This window comes from Lactuca saligna, chromosome 5 (assembly GCF_052625555.1).
Source record: "Lactuca saligna cultivar CGN05327 chromosome 5, ASM5262555v1, whole genome shotgun sequence".
NCBI lineage: Eukaryota > Viridiplantae > Streptophyta > Magnoliopsida > Asterales > Asteraceae > Lactuca > Lactuca saligna.
Window position 1 is genome coordinate 116299628 of NC_136421.1, and position 20417 is coordinate 116320044.

Below are 20417 nucleotides of genomic sequence, written 5' to 3' on the forward strand. Positions count from 1 at the left end.
GATTTAAGGACACTTATTTTATATCTTGTTATTTTACTTCTAATACGTCTCGTGCCCTTTGCTTTAATCGTTATGCTTTTCTTGGTAATATGGAATTCTTCACTAAGATCTTCTAGCATTCTTTGGACTCTTGTTGATCATCGATGATCTTCATTATTCCTTAATGGGTAGGCATTTTGATGTATTGGCGGTATGTCGATGGTACTGGTTTCATGTCATGGATCCAGGGCCTACCTAATATAAAGTTGTAAGAAGACAAAGCATCAATAACACAAAGTGTTTGCATAGAGTTTATCCTTTATATGTGGATAGGTATTTTGATCTCTTTAACTGTATTCTTCATTTCACCGCTGAATCCTATTAGTACTGAGGATTTTTTTATTATCTTAGATTTTAGGATATTCATCCTAGTCAAAGAGTCTAAGAGTATGATATTTCTTGAGTATCCTCCATGTATCAAGATCCTTCTAATGAAGTGGTTGGCGATGTAGAGAGTTATCACCAATCCATCATAGTAGAGATCTTGGATGTTCTCTCTATCTTGATCATCAAAGATGATTTCTTTCTCACTTCTTATTGATGTGTTCTTTTGGGGTCTTTCTTCTTTCTCCGCATTGGATACCTTAGTATGTCTTGATGCTACAGAGTAAGAAGTTTTAAATATATCAGAACCCCCAGGAATAACATTAATTACCTTGGTATATATGTAGGGAATCTTGGTTTTTCTAGGATCTTGCTCCTTTTCTTTGAATCTTTCTTTCCTTCTTCCTAGGATTTCTTTAAGATCTCCTTTACTCAGGAGATGCCTAATTTCTTTCATGATGGATATACAATCCTCAGTGAAGTAGCCAAAATCTCCATGGTATGCGCACTACTTGGATCTGTCTTTCCAACCATTTGATTTTTCTCATGTACATGGCCAACTTGCTTTCTCACCAAGATCCTACATAGCAAAATTCATGGGGTCGCCCAATTTTCGATAGTTTTGATCTTGGAGGGATCCACATGTATCGAAACATCCACAGAAAAATAATAGTTAGTGATCCTAGGGAATTCATCTTCCTCCCCTTCATTATCAAGGGCATTAACCCTATGATGATTAGGTTTGGAATATGGTTTTGTAACACTGATTTTTCAAACAAAATTTTCGATTTTTATATAAAACATAATTCCACTAATATTCATAAAAACACCCATTTTACTTGTTCAATAAAACAGTACAAAATCCCAAGATCAACATGTAAAACTTCAAACGTGTGTGTACGGATCAAGCCGGCGCCTTCCCGCGGTCGTCACTAACACCTGAAACAAATAACATCAACACTGTAAGCACAAAGCTTAGTGAGTTCCCCAAAATACCACATAAAACACATATTAGCCACTCGAGGCTATAACTCTGTGGGTCCGTGCACCCAAACTCTGTGAACCCTCAGGTTCTAGCTCTGATAAACATGCACCACATAAATCATATATAAGTCATGCAGTACAACACATAACATACATAGCATACAAATACTCTAACACATAACTCTGGTTACCTACTCAAGGTAAAGTATAGTGAGGAGACTCACCTCGTGTGTCTTGGTAACTCGTAACCCTGAAATCACTAAACACTCGATCCGCCGAGCTGTAGTCCCCCTATAGCACAATACATCTCTAATTAACACTCTCCCAACTAGGGTTGATCACACTATAACAAATCACTCTTGGTCAACGCTGGTCAACGGTCAACTCTGACCGGACTCGGCGAGTGCACTATGGCGACTCGGCGAGTCCGTGCGCATGCACCAATTTCCCTGGAATCCTCCCTTGACACGTCGAGTATTTCCCCCAACTCGACGAGCTCCACCTGGCACGAGTTGTGGGGCCACCACGACTCAACTCGCCGAGTCTCAAGAACAACTCGGCGAGTCCAGTTTGACTCGGTCCACCTGCCCATCCTGACTCTCCCTTGACCCACTGAGTTCACCTTTCCCAACTCGGCGAGACCACTCGCTGAGTGGTCACGCAACATTCATGCTACTCGCCGAGTCTGTTCTTCGGACTCGGCGAGTCCGTGCCATGCACTGACTCAATCTTGCTCTAAAGGCCAGATCCAGTCCACTAATCCATAGATCCAGTCCCCCCATGCTTATTTAGCACGTAAAGTCACAATCTTGATGCATAAATAACCTCTACATGATCACAAATGATGATTTTGACTCTATTACTTCAACACAAGGCCAAGGACTCCATTTTCACCCATAAAGCTTGATGAGTGAGGCCCTCTGGACCTCTATGGATCCAGATCCATGGTCTCAACTCAAAGAGGGGACAAAAGGGCACCAAATCACCCCATAAATGATCATATTAAGCCCTAACTTGCATCAAGTTTCACCAAACAGGAAATGGTCTGAAAATAATACCTCTAGAGTGATGATCCAAGCTCCAAATCCACGAAATAGCAACCTCCTTTGCTTCCTCTTGCCTAGAGCCTCCTTCTTCTTGCTAAAAAACACTCACAAGGTCAAGATTTGCTCTCAATCCTTCACCAAACGCTCAAGAACTCTAGGGACACACTCTGGGGGTTGGATGAGCGCAAATGACGGCCATAAGGCCCTTTAAATAGGCCACAAACCCGGAGATTTAGGGTTTCACTACACAGCGCAGACTCGCCGAGTCCATACATTGGACTCGCCGAGTCCAAGCGCGCACCTTCGCTCAATCCCGCGTCTCTACTCGGCGAGTCTGAGCCCCGACTCGCCGAGTCCCTCTTACAAAATAACATAATTAAACTTTCATTATACCTGGTAAAAATCCGGATGTTACAACTCTCCCCCACTAGAACTGGACTTCGCCCTCGAAGTCCCGCTCTAAAACAGCTCCGGATGCTGCTGCCGCATCATACCCTCCGGCTCCCAGGTCATCTCTGATCCCTTCCGATGTTGCCACTAAACCAATACCAGAGGTACCTCCTTGTTCCTCAAAACCTTGATCTTCCGATCCCTAATAGCCACTGGTCTCTCCGCATAGTTCAGGCTTGCATCAACCTGAATATCCTCAAGTGGAACCACTGCCGACTCATCGGCTATACATTTCCTCAACTGCGATACATGAAAAGTGTTGTGAATCTACCCCAACTCTGCTGGTAACTCCAGCCGATAGGCTACCCGGCCCACCCTGGCGATCACACGAAATGGGCCAATAAACCGGGGTCCCAATTTACCCCTTTTCCTGAACCGGATCACTCCTTTCCAAGGAGAGACCTTCAGGAGAACAAAGTCGCTGACTTGAAATTCCAACTCGGACCGGCGCCTATCCGCGTAACTCTTCTGCCGGCTCTGAGCGGTCAATAACCTCTGCCTGACCAGCTGTATCTGCTCTGTCGTCTGATTCACGATCTCTGTACTGCCCATTACCCTTTGCCCAACCTCTCCCCAACATATGGGAGTCCGACACCTCCTACCATATAACAGCTCAAAGGGCGGCATACCAATGCTCGAATGATAGCTGTTATTGTAGGAAAACTCCGCTAGAGGCAAATACGAGTCCCAACTACCCCCAAAATCCAATACACAAGCTCGAAGCATGTCCTCGAGTGTCTGTATCGTCCGCTCACTCTGACCGTCGGTCTGGGGGTGGTATGCGGTACTAAAATGCAGCTTAGTACCCAATTCCTCATGAAATTTCTTCCAAAAACGGGAAGTGAACCGCACATCGCGGTCTGAAACAATCGAGATCGGCACCCCATGCCGAGATACAACCTTTCTCACGTAAATCTCCGCCAATTTCTCCGCTGAAGAACTCTCACTGATGGCAAGAAAGTGAGCGCTCTTTGTCAACCTATCCACGATCACCCAAATTGCATCAACTCCTCTAGCAGTCCTTGGCAATTTGGTGATAAAGTCCATAGTGATCTGTTCCCACTTCCACTCGGGAACCTCCAATGGCTGCAACTTGCCATGCGGTCTCTGGTGTTCGGCCTTTACCCTTCGACAGGTCAAACACCTCTCGACAAACCATGCTACATCCCTCTTCATACAGGGCCACCAATACTCCTTCCTTAGGTCCAAATACATCTTCGTGGCCCCGGGGTGGATCGAAAATTTCGATCTATGAGCCTCCTCCATCAATGTAACACGGGTACCGCCCACAAACGGTACCCAGATCCTGCCCTGATACGTCATAAGGCCTCGACTATCCGATATAAAATCAGAAACCATCCCAACAACCCGCTCTCTCTTCTGCATCTCCGGACGCACGGCCTCGGCCTGAGCCCCACGAATGGCGTCCAGAATTGGAGCTATCACGGTCAGTCTCAAACATCCATCTCGCAGGGGAGTACTCTCCGCCCTGCAGCTCAACGCGTCGGCTACCACATTAGCCTTGCCCGGGTGGTACAAGATCTCACAATCATAGTCCTTGACCACATCTAACCATCTCCTCTGCCGCATATTTAGGTTAGGCTGATCCATCAAGTACTTCAAACTCTTATGGTCCGTGTAAATCGTACAACGAACCCCATACAAGTAGTGCCGCCAAATCTTGAGGGCGAACACCACTGCCCCCAACTCCAAATCATGTGTGGGGTACCTCGTCTCGTGAGGCTTCAACTACCTCGATGCATAAGCTATCACATGACCCTTCTGCATCAATACCGCTCCGAATCCTAGGATCGATGCATCACAGAATACCACAAAACCTTCCATACCTTCCGGAAGGGCTAATACTGGAGCTTCACACAACCTTTGGCGAAGCGTCTCAAAGGAGGTCTGCTGCTCGGGACCCCATGCAAATGCCACACCCTTCCGGGTCAATCTGGTGAGTGGAACCGCAATCTTGGAGAAATCCTTAATAAATCTCCGATAATACCCTGCCAACCCGAGAAAACTCCGTATCTCAGAAGGTGACCTCGGCACCTCCCACCTCATCACTGCGTCAACCTTGGCCGGATCGACCAATATCCCCTTCTGGTTAACGAGATGTCCCAAAAACTGGACCTCCCGTAACCAGAAATCGCACTTGGAGAACTTTGCGTAAAGCTTCTCCGCTCTCAAAACCCCAAGCACCTCCCTCAGATGCTCCTCGTGCTGCTCACTAGATCTTGAATATACCAGAATATCATCAATGAAAACAATCACCGACTGATCCAACATCGGCGGACACACCCTTCTCATGAGGTCCATGAACACAGCCGGGGCATTAGTGAGCCTGAAAGGCATCACCACAAACTCATAATGCCCATAACGTGTCCTGAATGCTGTCTTCTGGACGTCCTCGTCCCGCACTCTCACCTGATGATAGCCCGACCTCAAATCAATCTTGGAGAACCAAGATGCTCCCTGTAGCTGATCGAATAAATCGTCGATCCTCGGCAGCGGGTAACGGTTCTTGACCGTCAGCTTATTCAATTCCCGGTAATCAATACACATGCGATGCGAGCCATCCTTCTTCTTCACAAACAATATGGGTGCTCCCCACGGCGAGCTACTCGGCCGAATAAACCCCTTCCCCAGCAACTCCTGAAGTTGCGAGGATAACTCCTGCATCTCTGGAGGCGCAAGGCGATACGGCACCTTAGCAATAGGTGCGGCCCCCGGAACCAAATCGATGCCAAACTCCACTTGCCTCGCGGGAGGCACTCCTGGTAACTCTTCGGGAAATACATCTGGAAACTCCCGCACCACCGGAACTTCCTCCACAGAGCTCGGTCTCTCGGAGATCACTCGCGTATCCATCACATACGCTACATAACCCTTACAGCCCTGCTGCAAACACTGTCTCGCCCTAGCAGCCGAACAAAAGGCTGATCCAGAACGTGTACCCTCGCCGTATACTGAAAGAACTCCCCCACTAGGATCTCGTATAGACACCAGCTGTCGCTCGTAATCGATAACCGCACCGAATCGGCTCAACCAATCCATGCCCACTATAACACAAACATCACCCATCGCAATCGGAATCAGGTCGATCGGAAACTCGACCCCAAATATCTCCAATACACACCCCCGGAAGACCTCTGTAGCGCAAATCACCCTGTCGGCGGCTATGGAAACCCGCAGAGGCCGACTCAATACTCCACGACTAACACTGATACGCTGACTAAATGCCAAGGACACAAAAGATCGACTCACACCCGAGTCAAATAACACTAAACCAGGTACAGAATTCACAAGGAAGGTACCTAAGCATAGCATGATATAAGCATAATATTTCAACACCATAAACAATAATGAAAAGGAAACATACCAGCCACAACGTCGGGCGCGGCGCGGACCTCTTCCGCAGTCAGCTGGAAGGCTCTCCCCCGAGCCCTTGGTGCCTCGGCCTTCACGGGCCGACTCTCTGCAGCAGCAGCTCTGATGGCGGTGGGGGCAGACCCCTGAGATGCCCCGCGCAGTAGTGGACACTCCGCCTTCCGGTGTCCGGTCTGGTTGCAGTGGAAGCACACTGCAAATCCCTTGGGGCAGTCCTTAGCCATATGCCCCTCCTTGCCACATTTGTAGCAAGACCCTGCCCGACAGACGCCATCGTGACCCTTGCCGCACTTCCCACAAGTGCGGCCCTTCTGGCTCCCGGGTCTGGGATCAGCGGGCTTGGCCCGCTTGGCTGCCGGCTGGGACTGTGCCGGCCGCCGATCCCTCCCCATAGACTCCGCCTCCTCCCTGGCCTGAGTCTCAAGCTCAATCTCCCTCTTCCGAGCATTTGCCTGAAGCTCGGCAAATGTCCGGTACGAGGAGTTCGCAGCGAACTCCCGAATATCCCGTCTCAAAATGCTCAGATAACGGCTCATACGTGCCTGCTCGGTGGATACGTGCTCAGGGCAAAACATCGCCCTCTCCTGAAACATCCTCGTAATCACTGTAACTGACTCAGTACCCTGCTTGAGGGTCAGAAACTCCTGTGCTAGACGTTCCCTCTCCACCTGAGGAACATACTCATCTCGGAACATGGAAGTGAACCTCTCCCAGGTCACTGCCGCAAGCTCGGTCGGTGTGAAATGCGCAGTCACAAACTTCCACCAGTCCTTCGCTCCCAAGCGAAGCTGGTTCAGCGCGAACCGAACCTTCAAATGCTCGGGGGACGAGCAAGTGAAGAAACATCCCTCCATATCAGATATCCACCTCATAGCCGCCACCGGATCCTGTGTACCATCAAACTCTGGTGGCTTGGTGTTGCTGAACTCTCTAAACAACATCGCATCACCTCCCTGGGGTCTCGTCGCAGCAATCGCTGCGGTAGCCGCTGCAACCGCAGCCTCAGAAAGAGCGGCATAGCGCTCATCAAACGTCTCAATCAAAGCGGTCTTGATAGACCCGAACATCTCTGGTATCTCAGCTCTGATGACCGCAGCCACCTCCTCATGAATGATCTGTCGAATCTCCTCATCACTAGATCCGGCATCCTCCGGCATGTGTCGTGTCCTCACCATGATCAATCTCTGAAATACAACATGCGATAATTAGAATTCACTCAAACACTCTTACATTCAACAATCCATCCCTCCTTGATTCTTGGCATCCCCAGATTCTTATTTGGACTGTGTACCGCACCGGTGCTTTGAGTAGTATGGGCCCAATACTACTGTCCGCACCGTCTCAGTACACACCCCAAATCGTCCTCTTCGGATCCCAGTCCCCAAGTACTCTATTATACTTAAATCACTCTGGAACAAACCTCACACAAAGCCCTAGCTGCTACCTAATTACTCTTAGCATCTCATAGCAGCTCATCATTCCCTAAGCTAAGGCATCACAAAACAGGCCACTCTAGTCCTATCGGCAATACCTAGCCTGCTCTAGCATGCAAACACATCACAGTATTAATTATTTCATAACAAAAGGTATTTTGGGAATTCACCGTTCGGGCGCTGACTGATCGTACACACGTTTCTTCCTGGAAAACCCTTTACTCTTAGAAAATTTTGGTTTTTATTTTTGAAAATATCTCTTTAATTCCTCAGTTTGAGTTCAAATACTACCGAAGGTGTACCCGAATCCCTCAAACCAAGGCTCTGATACCAATTTGTAACACTGATTTTTCAAACAAAAATTTCGATTTTTATATAAAACATAATTCCACTAATATTCATAAAAACACCCATTTTACTTGTTCAATAAAACAATACAAAATCCCAAGATCAACATGTAAAACTTCAAACGTGTGTGTACGGATCAAGCCGGCGCCTTCCCGCGGTCGTCACTAACACCTGAAACAAATAACATCAACACTGTAAGCACAAAGCTTAGTGAGTTCCCCAAAATACCACATAAAACACATATTAGCCACTCGAGGCTATAACTCTGTGGGTCCGTGCACCCAAACTCTGTGAACCCTCAGGTTCTAGCTCTGATAAACATGCACCACATAAATCACATATAAGTCATGCAGTACAACACATAACATACATAGCATACAAATACTCTAACACATAACTCTGGTTACCTACTCAAGGTAAAGTATAGTGAGGAGACTCACCTCGTGTGTCTCGGTAACTCGTAACCCTGAAATCACTAAACACTCGATCCGCCGAGCTGTAGTCCCCCTACAGCACAATACATCTCTAATTAACACTCTCCCAACTAGGGTTGATCACACTATAACAAATTACTCTTGGTCAACGCTGGTCAACGGTCAACTCTGACCGGACTCGGCGAGTGCACTATGGCGACTCGGCGAGTCCGTGCGCATGCACCAATTTCCATGGAATCCTCCCTTGACACGTCGAGTATTTCCCCCAACTCGACGAGCTCCACCTGGCACGAGTTGTGGGGCCACCACGACTCAACTCGCCGAGTCTCAAGAACAACTCGGCGAGTCCAGTTTGACTCGGTCCACCTGCCCATCCTGACTCTCCCTTGACCCACTGAGTTCACCTTTCCCAACTCGGCGAGACCACTCGCTGAGTGGTCACGCAACATTCATGCTACTCGCCGAGTCTGTTCTTCGGACTCGGCGAGTCCGTGCCATGCACTGACTCAATCTTGCTCTAAAGGCCAGATCCAGTCCACTAATCCATAGATCCAGTCCCCCCATGCTTATTTAGCACGTAAAGTCACAATCTTGATGCATAAATAACCTCTACATGATCACAAATGATGATTTTGACTCTATTACTTCAACACAAGGCCAAGGACTCCATTTTCACCCATAAAGCTTGATGAGTGAGGCCCTCTGGACCTCTATGGATCCAGATCCATGGTCTCAACTCAAAGAGGGGACAAAAGGGCACCAAATCACCCCATAAATGATCATATTAAGCCCTAACTTGCATCAAGTTTCACCAAACAGGAAATGGTCCGAAAATAATACCTCTAGAGTGATGATCCAAGCTCCAAATCCACGAAATAGCAACCTCCTTTGCTTCCTCTTGCCTAGAGCCTCCTTCTTCTTGCTAAACAACACTCACAAGGTCAAGATTTGCTCTCAATCCTTCACCAAACGCTCAAGAACTCTAGGGACACACTCTGGGGGTTGGATGAGCGCAAATGACGGCCATAAGGCCCTTTAAATAGGCCACAAACCCGGAGATTTAGGGTTTCACTACACAGCGCAGACTCGCCGAGTCCATACATTGGACTCGCCGAGTCCAAGCGCGCACCTTCGCTCAATCCCGCGTCTCTACTCGGCGAGTCTGAGCCCCGACTCGCCGAGTCCCTCTTACAAAATAACATAATTAAACTTTCATTATACCTGGTAAAAATCCGGATGTTACAGGTTTGCTTATATTGGTTCTTTGGGCCGAATAATCAGCCTTCCTATTAGGATTCTCGCATGAATTTGGAGTGTTGGTCCTATTTTGAATTTCCTTTTCTTCTTCTAGTCAGATGAATCTTAATCCTCTATATCTGAATTCATCCATTCTCCTGCATGAGTTGATCACAAGATATTCATATAACGAAGAATCTTCCATTAGCCCCATCTTGAAAGTTTCCACAGTAGTAGCCATGTCAATATTATAAATGTTCAATGCTTCCTCACCAAACCTTCTAATAAAATTTCTAAGGGATTCTTTAGAATCTTCAACTAATTGATAAAGATCACTAGTGATCCTATCGAATGTTCTACCACAAGAGAAACGATTATTAAAAATGTTAAATAAATGAGCAAAAGAAATAATGGAATAAGGAGGATCATTGAGAAGCCACTTCAAGGTTGATCCTTTAAGGGTTGAATTAAAACCCTTGCATAAACAAGCCTCTTTTAGGTGCACTGGAATGGGAATGATTTCCATCATTTCTTTATATTGTGCTATGTGCTCTTCAAGATCTGTAGTCCCATCATAAGGCTTCATGTTGGGAGTTTTAAAGCGTGTTGGAACTTCAGTGTCAACTACTAAGGGAGAAAATCTCAATATTTTATGGCTAGCGGAGGATACTTCAGGTATAGGTTGAACTAGTCCTAATACATTCGAGATCATTTGTCTTAGTCACTGAAGTTCCATGGCGATGAATTGACTTATCCATGCATCAAGATCTATAGAATTAGTATTAAAGCTATTATTTTGAAAGAAGTTACCAACATATTTGTTTTAGTAGTAATGAAAGTTCCATCAAGATCTTTGATCAAAGGAGTTTGATTATTTTGGGGTTACACCCCCAGTCGGAACATCGGAAAATATTGGGGTTGTAGTCTCCTAATGATTCCCCTGAGGATGTTACGCTATCAAAATTTAAGATCTTTGGTTGCAATATGAATAGTGCTGCTCAATCAGGTTTATGTATCTCTGCTCTTATTCTTTCCATTTCTTTGAGTAAAGTAATGTTTTCCTCCTGTTGTTGATTCACTTATTGCTTAACCATCTTTACAATGGAGAAGATTCTATTGTCGGACATCAAATCGGGAAGTTCTGAAAATCCCCCAGATCCTAGACTTCCATGGCTAGTGATTTCTTCTTTGATGTATCAGAAGTTTTCTTCTGATTAGGAGGTCTATCTTGAGGTGGTGGGAGATTTTTAGAAAAAATGGGAGGAATAGTGGAAGAAGTTAAATCTATTTGTGTACCCATGTTTTTGTTTAGAATTATAAACACCATATCCCCATGGCGGGTGCCAAATTGTTTTGGTCAAAAAATGATTTATGAATATCAACCAAATTGCATAAGAGGTTATGTTGTTGCAATCAATATAAATAAGAATATGAACTGACAGTGACAGGAATGATATTATAAGGAAAGTCCTTGATCCTTTCTAGGATCTCCGGCATAAAATATTAAGAGGTAATACTGATCACATGCCTTTTTTAATCTTATTAATCAAAATGTAAATTAAAGAAATGTGTTTGAGAATATGAGTACAAGTGATTCAATTGCTCTAGTTGTCTGTGTAATTTAGACATGTGATTTTGTAGCCTAGTTTGACAAACTAGATCTATTATATTCTCAGGATCCTGTTAAACAAGCCTTTGTACATTACGTTGACTTGGTGACTCCGAATTTTAAGTTTTGACCGGAGCGATTCTACACCTGTGAATAATAAAGAAAAAATATATTTGTTAATCTTATTAGGAAATAATATTAGCAATATTCAAGATCCAGACTTGTTAAAATATATGTTTCTGGATTCTGATTCTATTTTAAGATACGGGATCTAGGATATATTTCAGGATCTTGACCCGTAACACTATGCTTATGGTTCTATTTTGACCTATTACTAAACCAAACTGACCCATACACACTTGTAGAAAATATAGCATGTACATGACTTTTAACTAACTATTTTTTGAAGCAGCACAAAACAAACTATCATATATAATGTATTTAGTTAAATATTATTATATCATGATATATATAACATGTGATTGATGCACATGTATACAATATAGTTTGAATTAACAATTCAACCATAACATACAACAATTGTCTTAAAATAATACTAAAAAAAAGAAAAATATAAACAAAAAGAATTAATATACACTGCACTTACAAATTAAATGCTATAACATAATAAAATGCTTTAAAATATGGTAAAAATATAAAAAACAAACACGAAAATCTTTATGTTTGTTTTCTTTGTCAATTTTGTATGATTGTCTACTAGAAAGATTGGTCTTTTTGTAGTGATATTTTCATTAAGCGCATATTAAACATAATATATAAGTTTTAAAACTTTTGAGTGTTTAAGTCAATATTAAAAAAACTTTGAATGATATTCGTTAAAATATAAGGATTTAAATGAACATGGTTTGAAGGAAAATGACTCTATTATTAGATAATGTTAATATCGACACATTACACAAACCAAAATTATATAGTAAAAATTTAGCATATATATTTTGAAAATAATTATGATATTAATACTAACTATGAAATAATATTTTTTTTCACTAATTTGTTATATAATATTGTAATGATTTTGAACTATATTATAACACAATTAAAATTATCATTTAATAGCCGCTACTTGCAACAGACATATTAATAAAATTAAATAAAATTCTCTATTTAATTTTACTGATGGTGTTATGATTAACTAATTTAAGAATTAGATATTTGACATTCTATATAAGATAATGTAATGTAATTTGTAAGGTTGTGTTATATTTTATTGTTATTATTTTTAACTAATTTAAATAACATTTATTTGAAATTTTTTGAATTATAATAAAATTTTTGTTTTGGATATTTTACTTGATTCAACATGTCAATATAGTTTTACATTTAAATCATTTAAGAATTTTAAACTAATTTAAATAAAAATCTTTAAATATTTATAAGTTTATTTGATATGTTGATTTATTTTTTGATTTAACATAATATTTAAAATGACATTTTAAGTATCCTATATTCAAAATTCAAAAAATCTGCCGTTAACAAATAATATTTCATTTTTAATAACGGATGTAAACTAATAAAATAGTTATATACTAGAATGAAATATGAAGAGATTAGGGATTTAAATACATGTTGTGAAAGGAAAAAAAACAATTTATAGTGTATATATATATATATATATATATATATATATATATATATATATATATATATATATATATATATATATATATATATATATATATATATATATATATATATAGTGTAACATCCGGATTTTCAGGTACCATATTTAAATTATTTATTTTGAGTTATGAGGAGGGATTCTACGAGTCGATGGGTGGACTGGACGAGTCTGCACTGTGGGTAGAAACCCTAAATCCTCGGGCTTGTGCCCTATTTAAGGGACCTTATGGCCCTCATTTGCGGCTACCAGTCCAGAGAGAGAAACTCTAGTGAGCTTGAGTGTGTGGTGTGAGAAGAAGGGCTATTTTGGTTCTTGTTGGTGTGGTTTTTGCAAAGAAGAGGGATATTCCAGCAAAAGAAGGTCAAGGGGGTTGCGATTATGTGGTTTGAAGCAAGGAACTCCATCTTTGAGGTATTAAATCGATCCTTCTTCTGTTTTGGTGTAGAACCCTTGAATCTAGGGTTTTCTCTACCGTTTATTGGCTTGGTTATGATGCTTATGATGTCCCTTTGAGTGTTAAACTCTGGATCTGGACCTTGAGAGGTTCAAAGAGCCCCAACCTTCCTGCTTTATGATGTTCCATTAGAGATATGAACCTAGGTTGCCATTTTAGAAGCTATTTCACCAAAAAGAGTCTTATATGTGTTGCATGGGTGTAAGGATTGACCCTTTACGTAGTTATTGAGTCGTGGAAAGTCAGATCTGTAGGTTAGAGAAACAGATATGGCCTTAGAAGGTCATTTGAGTGTTGCCATGGAAGGCACTCGCCGAGTCCATAAAGGGACTCGACGACTCGAGTCCGGTTGCCCTGCGATTCATGACTAGTGGTAACCCCATTGAGTGAAAGGTTAACTCGACGAGGCGAGTGAGGATTTATGAGGATTATAATGACACGCATGGACTCGCCGAGTCATACTAGTGCACTCGACGACTCTGGTCAAACTTTGACCATTGACTACAGTTGAATTTCATTGACTTTTAGGGTTGCGTCAACACTTTGACTTTTGGACCATTAGAAGGGTAAAATGATCTTTTAGTCTTCTGTGAGAACATTGGAATGGACTAGTCTAGCCTAGAGAGCCGTTATTGATTTGAGATGATTGCTTATTTGTTTAGGCGAAGCTAGGTCATTGTTACGAGGTTCAGGGATACTGAGCACGTGAGTTACTAGACAACATACGAGGTGAGTCTTCTCATTATACGTTACCTACAGTGGTAGTTATGTGTGACCGGAAGGTTCTATGTGCTATGAAGAGTATGTGATATATGTTGATAGGTGATATGTGATATGTACGTGTTATGTTATGTTATGAGTAGTATGTATTTGGACCAAAAGGTCATCTTATTATGGACGGGAAGGTCAACAATGTATGGACCGGAAGGTCAACAGTGTATGGACCGGAAGGTCATTATGTGTAGGACCGGAAGGTTTACTAGGGCTGGGAGGGACATCCCCTGAGACCTATGGACCGGAAGGTCCCATAGAGCTATGGACTTGAGTGGTGTATGCGTTGTATATGGTATTTTGGGGAACTCAGTAAGCATTTATGATTACAATGTTATATGTTATGTGTTTCAAGTACTAGTGAGGATCGCGGGAAGGCGCCAACATGATCTGTACACACTGGCAGAGGATTTATTTTATGATCTTGGGATATGTTTCTATCATGATGACATTTGTTAAAAATGAGATTTTAGAATATTGAATGAGTTTTATGTTGTTTGAAAAATGAAAATTTGTTTTAATTTTTACGTCGTTACAAGTTGCTATCAGAACCTTGGTTTGAGGGATTCAGATGCACCTTCAGGCGTATTTGAACTTAAACTGAGGATTTGAGGAAAAATTTCAGAAAAGAAACAAATCTTCTAAAAGAGTAAAAGATTTTGAGAAAGGCAGAACGGAGTAGTGTGTACGATTAGCCAGCTCCCGAACGATGATTTCCCAAATACCCTTACATTATGTGTTATCAGATATTATGTGATATGTCATGCATGCTAGAGTAGGCTAGGTATTCATATCTAGGACTAGAGTGTCCTAATTGTGATGCCTTAGCCTAGGAGATTACTGCTATGAGGAGATACTTTGAGAGTGAGTAGGTAGCGGTGATGAGCTTGTGAGAGTTCTACTGAAAGTAGCCAATGTGCGCTAAGAAGTAGAGTACTTGTGTTTTGGGATCCAAGGAGGAGGACTTGGGGTGAATACTGATGTGGTGTGGACGGTAATATAGGGCCCGTACTACTGAAAACACCAGACCAGTAAGCAGTCCAAGTAAGAATCCTTGGGTACTAAGGGGCAAGTAGGGTTGAGTTATCGAGCGTATGTATGCTCGAGCAAGTCTATGATATTTTTATGTTGTGTTTCAGAGACATCATGGTTGGGACACGCCACAGACCAGAGACCAGCAGAGTGAGTGATGAGGACCTTTGTCAGATGATCCACGATGAGGTGGTTGTAGCCATCCGAGCAGAGATACCGGAGATGTTTGGGTCTATCAAGACCACTTTGATTGACACATTTGATGAGAGATATGCAGCGGTTACTGAGGTTGCAGCTGCTGCAGCTACTGAAGTTGTGGCTGCTGCTAGACCTCAGGGGGTGACTTAATGCTGTTCCGGGAAGTCAACAACACAAAGCCACCGAAGTTTGATGGGAAGCAGGATCTGATTGTTGTGATGATATGGATTTATGATATCGAGAGATGCTTCTACATCTGTTCATGTCCTGAGCATTTGAGGGTTCGGTTTGCGCTGAATCAGCTTCGCTTGGGAGCGAAGTACTGGAGGAAGTTTGTGACGGCGAACATCACTCTTGCAGAGATTTTGGAGGTTACATGGGAGAGGTTAACCACCATGTCAGAGACGAGTATGTTCCCCCATTGGAGAGGGAATGGTTGGGACATGAGTTTTTGTCCCTCAAGCAGGGGACAAAGTCCATAACTGTGATTACACGGATGTTCCATGAGAGGGCGTTGTTTTCCCCTAAGCACGTGTTGTCTGAGCAAGCACGCATGAGCCTATATTTAAGCATTCTGAGGAGGGACATCCACGAGTTCGTGGTGAACTCGACTTACCGGAAATTTGCTGAGATCTAGGAAAATGCCTGGAAGAGGGAGATTGAGCTGGAGACTCAGGCCAGGGAGGAGGCCGAGTCTCAGTGGAAGGATAGGCGACCGGTACAGTTTCATCCGGTAGCTAAGCAGGCTAAGCCAGCCGATACGAGATCCGTAGTCAAGAAGGGCCTTACCAGTAAGAAGTGCGACAAGGGGCATGATGGAGTCTATCGGTCAGGTGCTTGCTACAAATGTGTCAAGGAGGGGCATATAGCCAAGGACTTCCCCAAGGGATTTATTGTTTGCTTTCATTGCAACCAGACGGGCCATCAGAAGGCTAAGTACCCGCAGCTGTTACAGGAATCAGCGTAGGGATTTGCCCCTGCTACTACTCGAGCTAATGACGGTCGGCCAGTAAAGGTTGAGGCACCGAAGGCTCTTGGGAGAGCCTTCCAGTTGACAGCGAAGGAGGTCCGCGCATCGCCCGATGTCGTGGATGGTACGTATTCTTTCATTTATTTATGTTGATTTGAAATATTATGCTTATTTTATGACATGCGTAGGTACTTTCTTGTGAATTATGTACATGCTTTGCTGTTATTTGACTCGGCTACGAGTCGATAATTTGTGTCGTTAGCGTTTAGTCAGCACATCAATATTCGACGAGAGACATTGAGTCGACTTCTACGTGTTTCCATAACTAACGAGCGAGCGATGTATGCTACTGATGTGATTCGAGGATGTATACTAGAGATCTTCAGCGTTGAGTTCCCGATAGATCTAGTCCCGATTTCGATGGGGCACGTTTGCGTTATAGTGGGCATGGATTGGTTGAGCTAATTTGGGGTGGTTATAGATTGCGAGCAGCAGATAGTGACAATACGATACGCTAGTGGGGGAGTGCTGATTGTATATGGCGAGGGTACCTGATGTGGGTCATCATTTTGTTCGGCTGCTAGAGCGAGACAGATGTTAAAACAGTGTTGTAGTGGGCTTGTAGCTTATGTGATCGATACACGAGTGGCCGCGGAGAGACCGAGTTCGATTAATGATGTTCCGATAGTGCATGAGTTCCCATATGTTTTTCTCGAGGAGTTTCTGGGTGTGCCTCCTGAGAGGTAGGTGGAGTTCCGCATCGATATGGGTCTGGGGGAAACGCCTATCGCCGAGGCACCTTATCGCCTTGTGCCGCCAGAGATGCAAGAGTTATCCTTGCAGCTTCAGGAGCAGTAAGGAAAGGGGTTTATTAGACCGAGTAGCTCACCGTGAGGAGCGCCGATCCTTTTTGTCAAGAAAAAGGATGGTTCACAATGCATGTGCATTGATTACCGGGAGTTGAACAAGTTGATCGTCAAGAACTGTTGTTAATTACCGAGGATCGATGATCTATTCAATCAGTTGCAGGGAGCGTCTTGGTTCTCCAAGATAGATTTGAGTTCTGGATATCATCAGATGAGAGTGCATGATGAAGATAATCAGAAGATGACATTCAAGACTCGTTATGGGCATTATGAGTTCGTGGTGATGCATTTTGGGCTCACCAATGCACCGACAATGTTCATGGATCTCATGAACAAGGTGTGCAGGACGATGTTAGATCGGTCAGTGATTGTGTTCATCAATGATATTCTGGTATATTCGAGATCTAGAGAGCAGCATGAGGAGCATCTGAGAGAGATTCTCGGAGTACTGAGGTCGGAGAGGCATTTCACCAAATTCTCTACGTGTGATTTATGGCTATGAGAGGTCCAGTTCTTGGGACACCTCATAAACCAGAATGGGATATTGGTCGATCCGGCCAAGATTAAGGTGGTTATAAGATGGGAGGTGCCGAAATCCCCCACCGAGATCAGGAGTTTTCTGGGATTGGCCGGCTACTATCGAATATTTATCAGGGATTTCTCCAAGATTTTCGTTCCTCTCACCAGGTTGACCCGGAAGGGCGTGACTTTTAGTTGGGGTCTAGATCAGCAGACCTCATTTGAGATGGTTTGCCAGAAATTATGTGAAGCCCCAATATTAACCCTCCCGGAAGGGATGGAGGATTTTTGGGTATATTGTGACGTATCGAAATCCGGCTTGGGTGCGGTGCTTATGCAGAGAGGGCACGTGATAGCGTATGCATCGAGGCAATTAAAGCCACACGAGGTGAGGTATCCCACCTACGATTTGGAGTTGGGGCCCGTGGTGTTCACCCTCAAGATATGGCGTCATTATTTTTATGGGGTTCGGTGCATCATATACACGAACCATAAGAGTTTGAAGTACGTGATGGATCAGCCCAACCTGAACATGTGCCAGATGATATGGTTGGATGTGGTAAAGGATTATGACTGTGAGATATTGTACCACCCAGGCCAGGCTAACGTTGTAGCTGATTCCCTAAGCTGTAAGGCGGAGAGTGCCCCAATACGAGATATTTGTATGAGGATGACGGTGATGACTCTGGTGTTGGATACCATCCATGATGGCCAGGCAGTGGCTATGAGACCGGAGAACTGCAAGAGAGAGCGAGTGATTGGGCATGTATCAGAGTTTGTTACTGATAGCCAAGGGCTTATAACCTTTCACGGTCGGATTTGGGTTCCATTCATGGGCAAGGAACATGCCATCCTGATGGAGGAGGTCCACAGATTGAGGTTCTCGATCCATCCCGGGGCACTAAGATATATTTAGACCCGAAAGGAGATTATTGGTGGCCCTGCATGTAGAGGGATGTTGCATGGTTCATTAAGAGGTGCTTGACCTGTCACAGGGTTAAGGATGAGCACCTGCGTTCGCATGGCAAATTGCAGCCACTTGAGGTTCCCTAATGGAAGTGGGAATAAATTTCTATGGATTTCATCAAAAAATTGTCGAGGACCACGAGGGGTGTCGATGCAATTTGGGTGATTGTTGATCGGCTAACGAAGAGCGCCCATTTCCTTGTTATCAGTGAGAGCTCTTCTACAGAAAGGCTAGCAGAGATATATGTGAGGGAGGTGGTATCACAACATGAAGTACCAATCTCGTTTGTGTTGGATCATGATGTATGTTTCACTTCCAGGTTCTAGAAGAAATTCCATGAGGAGTTGAGTACAAGGTTACATTTCAGCACCGCATACCACCCAAAGTCTAACACCCCCTCTGGCACGTATCACAATACATTTCAGAAGGACTTCCCAGGGGGTCACCCGTCCCGGTACTACTCCCGCCCGAGCACGCTTAACTGCAGAGTTCTTATGGGATCTGCTGCCCTCACGGCTTTAAAACGCGTTGTGTTAGGGAAGGTATCCACACCCCTTATAAGGAATGCTTAGTTCTCCTTCCCAGCCGATGTGGGATCAGATCTAACCCACTTTCACCCCCCATTATAGGGTTCGACGTCCCTGTCGAACACATCGACCCGTGCCCTAGCTCTGATACCATTTCTAACACCCCCCTCTGGCACGTATCACAATATTGTCCGCTTTGGGCCACTCGGCACGAGGACTTCCCAGGGGGTCACCCATCCCGGTACTACTCCCGCCCGAGCACGCTTAACTGCAGAGTTCTTATGGGATCTGCTGCCCTCACGGCTTTAAAACGCGTTGTGTTAGGGAAGGTATCCACACCCCTTATAAGGAATGCTTAGTTCGAGACAATGGTCAGGACACCGTAAGGAAAGGGAAAGTGTGTTCGAGTTTCGATGGGTATGCCTTGTGAGATCTGGTCCGATTAAGGCCAGGTGGCACGTTGTGGGAGTAATTCTGGAGTTGAGTTACTGTAGGCTTCGAGGGCGAAGCCTAATTTAAGTAGGGGAGAATTGTAACATCCCGAAATATCAAGAGTAGAGTTGAAGGGCTAAAAGAGTAAATTGGGAAAGAGCGACTCGGCGAGTCCATGTGTGGACTTGGCGAGTAGAGTCGCGACTTGGTCGCGTGTTAAGTGGCCGACTCGGCGAGTCAGTGTATTGGACTCGGCGAGTAGGCGCTGAGTGGAGAAAACCCTAATTCTCGGGGTTGAGCCTTATATAATGATCATTATGTCTTCCTCCCAGCCTCTTTATCACCCCTTGAGCCCCAGAAAACCCTAAATTGCGGAGAAGCACCATTTTTGAGTGGATTGGAGCTTGGAGAAGTAATGGTTGAAGGAATTTTGGGAAGATTGAAGGCTTGGAGCAAGGGGCTTTGCTTGGATTCGAATTGCATTGCAGTTGGGGCATCACTTAGAGGTAGTATCTCGTTTTTGACCTGTTGATTATGTTGTTTCTTCATTTTAGGGTTTGTGAGAAATTGTCTATGGATGAAATGGGAAGTCTAGAGGTTAGATCTGAGGTTGCTACCTCAGATCTGGAAGGGAGAAGAATCAGAGAGCATGAAAGTCCCTGTGTTGGAGTGTTTAGTGAAGCTTGCATGTCCCAAACCCTAGCCCCAATGTGCAAACGGCTTAGATCTCTTTGGATTCACGT

At 44.0% G+C, this 20417-nt stretch overlaps 1 protein-coding gene across 1 annotated transcript; it reads right to left on the reverse strand.

The window, feature by feature from the left end:
- Positions 1 to 9802: 9802 nt before the first annotated feature.
- On the reverse strand, positions 9803 to 10273 carry LOC145045632 (uncharacterized). Its single transcript, XM_078993958.1, has one exon. It carries the CDS (start codon positions 10271 to 10273, stop codon positions 9803 to 9805), a length of 471 nt encoding a protein of 156 aa, XP_078850084.1.
- Positions 10274 to 20417: the final 10144 nt, after the last annotated feature.

What these genes read in the sequence shown, in the direction of transcription:
- LOC145045632 (XM_078993958.1), bottom strand. Translation starts at nt 10,273, where the DNA reads ATGAAGCCTTATGATGGGACTACAGATCTTGAAGAGCACATAGCACAA.